This window comes from Arachis hypogaea, chromosome 15, assembly GCF_003086295.3.
Source record: "Arachis hypogaea cultivar Tifrunner chromosome 15, arahy.Tifrunner.gnm2.J5K5, whole genome shotgun sequence".
Taxonomy (NCBI): domain Eukaryota; kingdom Viridiplantae; phylum Streptophyta; class Magnoliopsida; order Fabales; family Fabaceae; genus Arachis; species Arachis hypogaea.
In genome coordinates this window covers 87748319-87754045 of record NC_092050.1, presented here as the reverse complement: position 1 = coordinate 87754045, position 5727 = coordinate 87748319, and the positions used below count along the sequence as shown (strand labels likewise).

General features: G+C 33.3%; 1 protein-coding gene across 1 annotated transcript; it reads right to left on the bottom strand.

The window, feature by feature from the left end:
• Positions 1-4832: 4832 nt before the first annotated feature.
• On the bottom strand, positions 4833-5216 carry LOC140179254 (secreted RxLR effector protein 161-like). The gene has a single exon (XM_072217934.1). The coding sequence runs from the start codon at positions 5214-5216 to the stop codon at positions 4833-4835; it is 384 nt and encodes a 127-aa protein (XP_072074035.1).
• Between the last annotated feature and the right edge of the window lie 511 nt (positions 5217-5727).

Sequence of the window (5727 nt, the reverse complement as noted above, 5' to 3'; positions counted from 1 at the left end):
ATATTTGATGAGTTGGTGAAATTTGCTTGACAGAAAGGAAAATTGCAAGTAAACTGAAGTGCAGAATGAAAATTGACAGAAAAGTAAATTACAAAAAGTGTAAATTGCTGAAACTTAAAGTGCAAGAAATTAGAAGAGCTGAAACTTAAATTGCAAGAAAGATAAATAGCTGAAACTTAAAGTTTAAAAAATTTAAATTGCAGAATCTAAACTATTAGGAAACTTATATTGCATGAAAATTAAGGGGGATTTGGTGTTGGGATATCAAAACAGAATTTAACCATAAATTGCAGTGAATCAGAGAAGAGAATGTAAAAGATGGAAACTAGAACTAAGACTCAGATTTGATTTACAATTGTGAAACAGAAAAGAAAAATTGCATAAGAAACATAAACAGAAAGGAAGGCTTAGATCAGATTCTCAATTTTTAAACAGGAAGGTAAGATTGCAGAAAAATAAAAGAACAGAAAGAGGAATTACAGAGTAAGGGAAACAGAAAAGAGAACTCAGATCTGATCTTCAATCCTCTAATTCTCAGAACAAGAAACAGAATTCCAGTACCCAAACAGAAAAAGAAATTTCAGAAGATGAAGAAGAGAAAAAAAAAACAGAAAGCAAACTAAACTTAGATCTCAATTCTACCCAATTCCTCCAAGAAAACTTAAAGAAAAATCAAAACTCCCAGGAAAAGAAAAATGATCTAGCCTCCTTAATAAAATCAAATTTTCTCCTATTTATACACTTTCTATTTCAGTCCTCAAGTACTTGGAGTGGGCTTTTTGGTCTGTGAAGAAATGGCTCAGAATTGCACTTGGTTGCTGCTTCCAGGGGAACGTTGCATTCTCAAACTGAGCACAACGTTCATTCATCCACGCGTACGTGTCTCTGATGCATGCACGTCTTTTTTCCTTTTTGCTCATCGACGCGTACGCATCACGTACGCATGCGCGTCACCATCAGTCTTCAGCTTCCAACATGCTCGCGCGCCCCTTTCACGCATATGCGTCTTCGTTGGCGTTCTCTTATTGAGCGATACGATGGCAGTGTAAAGTCTGGAGCTCCTGCTTCCTGGAGAGTAATCCTTCTGGGCTCCACCATATTACCTGCATGTAAATCAACAGAATTAGTAGAAGAGGAGCTTGTTTCTTCCTCAAATGGCGCTTCAGATTCGCTCTCAGATAAGACTGGTGAATTGGTAGTAACCACTTCACAACCCTCAGAGGCTAACCGACGCCAAGCTCGCCTAATATGTGAAATAGTTCTTTCAATTTCAGGATCAAACACGGAAAAGCTCGAATCAGGTAGTGAACGCGACATTCAATGAAAGAAACATACAACTCATGGTAATAAAATAAAATAAAATATGCAAATATGTAAAATTAAAAATATTTACACCAACCAATAATTTAGCACACTATTGCAACTCCCCGATAATGGCGCCAAAAATTGACGGGCAGAAAATTACCGATCAAGAATTTAATATAGAAAATAGCGTTGCAAGTACAGTTCTTAACCGATGAAAACTCCGCTTATCAATTTAGAAAGAATTGTCACAAATTGAGAATAAAATACTGGGAGTAGAAATCCCAGGTCATCTCCCAACGAGTTGACAAAAGAGTGCTATTTTATTAGTCAAGAATTTTCCGAGAAATTTTAAGAGTTGGAGAACAGAAAAGTAAATGATTGTAAATTAGAGCAACGAAAATTAGCAAGAGAATTCATATAATCAAAATAAAAGCCTTGACTGGGAGAAGATTAATCGGAAGTTCTATCCTTGTTGGATTTTCTCAAGGATGATAATAAGAGGTTGTTGTTTTCACTTAGTTAACCCTTACCGAATAAAGGAAAGTCAAGTAATTGAGCCAACTCTGATTCACAAATCCTAATCCTCTCCTTATGGAAGGATTAGCGTTAGCGATTCTAGAATTGGCCAACAACTTCCAATTAAAATCAACACTTGAGTATTCTAACTCAAGAGTCTCCTTTTAATCAACTCCCAAGTCAAGTTGGGAGTCTACTCCGTTGACATGAATACCACCTTCACAAACATATAAAGGGAATAAAAAGAAGACACGATGAACTAAATAAAATAATATCGAAAATTAATTAAAGGTAAAAATAGTTCTTTGCATTAATAAATTCCAAAACCATAAACATCCATATCTAAACAGGGTTAATTGGTAATTAAAAAGTAAAGGGATAAGAAAACAAACTAGAATAATGGAAACTTCAACGGAGGTGGTAACTCTTCTTAATATCCAAATCAAAAGCATAAAACTCTAAAACTATGAATGTGAAGAAGACCTAGAGGAAGTAGTATCTCATTCAAGTTCAAAACTAAAAACTAAAAACTATGCGAATGAGAATGTGTGTTGAGTCTCTGCTTGTCCCCTGGCTCTAGTATGTGTTTCTGGGCTGAAAAATGGGTCCAAACTCAGCCCAAAATCACCCCCAGCGTCTTCTGCATTTTCTACACGTGGCGCATGTCACGCGTACGCGTCGATGGTCATCTTCGGGTGTCACGCGTACTCGTCAGGTACGCGCACACGTCGATGTGCAAATCTTCAAATCACGTGCACGCATGAGCCATGCGTGCGCGTCAATCCTCGCTGGTTATCTCCTTTATTTCTTGTGCTCCTTCCATTTTGCAAGCTTCCTCTCCATCCTCTATGCCATTCCTTCCCTATATAGCATGAAAACACTTAACACACAGATCACAATATTGAATGGTATAAACGGGAATTAAAATACACAATTTAAAAGCTTTGGAAGCAAGTTTTAAACCATAGAACAAAATTGAGAAGGAAATTAACTCATGCAAATTGTATGAATAATCGTGCAAAGATTTAATAAATACCACTCAAATTATCACAAGATAAATCATAAAATAGTGGTTTATCAACACTGCGAAAACCTTAAAAAAAACAAAAGATTTTGCAAGAAAGTAAATTTATAGAAAGGGAAAGATTACAAAAAATTTAAAAGAAAAATTTAATGACATGAATTGAAAGGCATGGAAGGAATCCTACAAAAATAAAGTCAAGGCAGACTCAGAAATTCATTGGAATGTGAGTATGCGAGAGTGTTTTTTGAGGATGAATTCCAACCCCTATTCATTTCATTCTTCAATTATTTATAAGAGTCCTTGACCAATCAGACTTCAACATATTTTCCATGTGTGGAAATACTTTGATAAATAATCCGGCATTTTGAATGATCCTGTAACTGCTACTAGTTATCTTCATTTTTTAACCTCCTTTCCACTTCGATTACTTCACTTTTCTTCGATGAATTAGTCAGATCAAAACTATCTTCCTTTGCTGATAAATTCTTCTCGATGAGCTTCACAATCTTCGAAGATACCAAAATCGAGTCTCAAATTCTATTTTTAAAACTTGTTTAATTTTCACTAACAAATAGTATCATTATTTGTTTAGAGAACAAAATTGCAATTAACATACTTATTTTTTGTAATATTTGTTGTGCATATTGTTATATAAATAATTGGTCTTGTTTTATCTTTATATCAAAATTTTGTTTAATAAAAAACAGAATTTTACCCATTAATAATAATAATAATAAAGAGCGTTTCTAAATGAACTTCTCTTATAAAGGTTGGAGGTTCGAATATGATTTTTGACTACTCACTTAAAAATGCATCATAATATTTATTATTTCATTAATTTTTAGAAAACTTCAACCTTTCTTTTAACTATATTGTATATTGAAAAATAAAGTTGTACAAGTCGAAACAAAAGTAAATACATAAAGAAGTTTATAAACAATAGAATATTACCTAACAAAAGAATGAAAAATTTGTAAAAAAGATAAATACGTTGGAAACCAACTGTATTTTCAATTAATAATCAACTAACATCTTTACTTTTTTTTAAATATCTTTCATCTTCTTAATCTTTATTTATTCTCAACTTTTGTTATTGATTATCAATTAAAGAAAAATTGATTTTCTAACAAAATTGGGCTCTTCTATTTAAACAAATAAGAAAATTTACATTAATTCGCATTTTACAAAAAAAGTTAATTTTGTTACAAATATACATGTGTCATTTTGCAATACGTTATTATGTTAAACAAAATTAATGCATTTTACATGAATTTGAAATTCAATCCTAGCCACATTTCGCATGACCTGGTGGAGAATAGATAATTTTTTTGAAAAAAATGGTAGATTAAATTTGCACTAGGGGACTGCAAATTCAGGTGGTATCTTTTCTTGGCAAAACTTGCAAAGACTTGTTGCGAAATGGATGGAACATATGTGTGAGCTTGAATCTGGTTTGGAGTGGTGCAAAATGAGTGGTGGTTTTGCCAAAAATCGTTGACCATCACTTTGAATAGAAGTAGCCTTTACCATTGGTAGAAGTTGCTATATGTAGTTGCTAAGGGGGTTTTCATTGTTACTCAATTGGAGCGCATGGTGGAATGGAAGAGGCTAGTGTAAAAAGTTTGTGTAACAAGTGAGAAAGAGAAATAACGCAACGAGTGTCATGTCAGGAAACCAGATTAAATAATCTTAATCGCTTAGATGAAGTGTTACAAACATAGTTGTCAAAACCAAATCAGTGATGAAACCAATTAGGTTACTAATTTATTAGTTTATTAATTCAATTGCTGAATTACTGGTTGAACTAGTTAAAATATAAAATAGTAAAAAATATGCTTTGAATCGGTTGAAATTCTGAATAAAACAATACACTTACAAGAAAAAAGGACTATGTTCACAACCATATGCTATGTTTGGATACCTCAAAGCAAGCGACATACTCTGCCTCCATTGTTGAGGAAGCTACAAAAGTCTGTTTGTTAGACTTTCATGTAATAGCTCCTCTAGCTAACATGAAGATACAGCTTAAAGTAGAGCATCTACTATCTTGGCATCCCGCAAAATCAGAATCAGAGTACCCAATAATCTCCAAATTTTCTAATCTCCGATAAGTAAGCATGTAATCCTTTGTTCCCTTCAGATAACGCATTATGCGTTTAACAGCTATCCAATAATCCATGCCAAGATTGCTCAAGTATCTACCAAACATTCTCACTATGAATGATATATCGGGACGTGTGCAGACTTGAGCATACATTAAACTCCCTAGTACTAATGCATAAGGTTTATCATGCATTGCTGTCCTCTCAAGATCATTTTTGGGACATTGCTTGAGATTGAACTTGTCTCCTTCAGCTACGAGTGTATCCATTGGTCTATAACTTACCATGTCATATCTACTTAAAATCTTTTCGATATAGTTCTTTTGTGATAATCCAAGAATACCTTGAAAGAGATATCTTAGTATCTCGATTCTTAATACAAAAGAGGCATCACCAAGATCTTTTATTTTGAATTTGTTCGATAGAAATTTCTTAGTTTCATGCAACAAGCATAAATCGTTATAGGCAAGTAGAATGTTATCAATATATAAGACCAAAAATATGTATTTACTCCCATTGAACTTGCATTATACACATTCATCTATGATATTTACATAAAAACCGTATGAGGTAATGACTTGATGAAACTTGTGATACCATTGACAAGAAGCTTGTTTGAGACCATAGATGATAGATTTTGAATTGCTTTATACAAAATTTTCTGGTTATACCATATACATCATTTTATCAATGTCACCATTGAGTAATGCTGTCTTTACATCCATCTGATGTAACTTCAAGTCAAAATGAGCTACTAGTGCCATTATGGCTTTAAAAGAG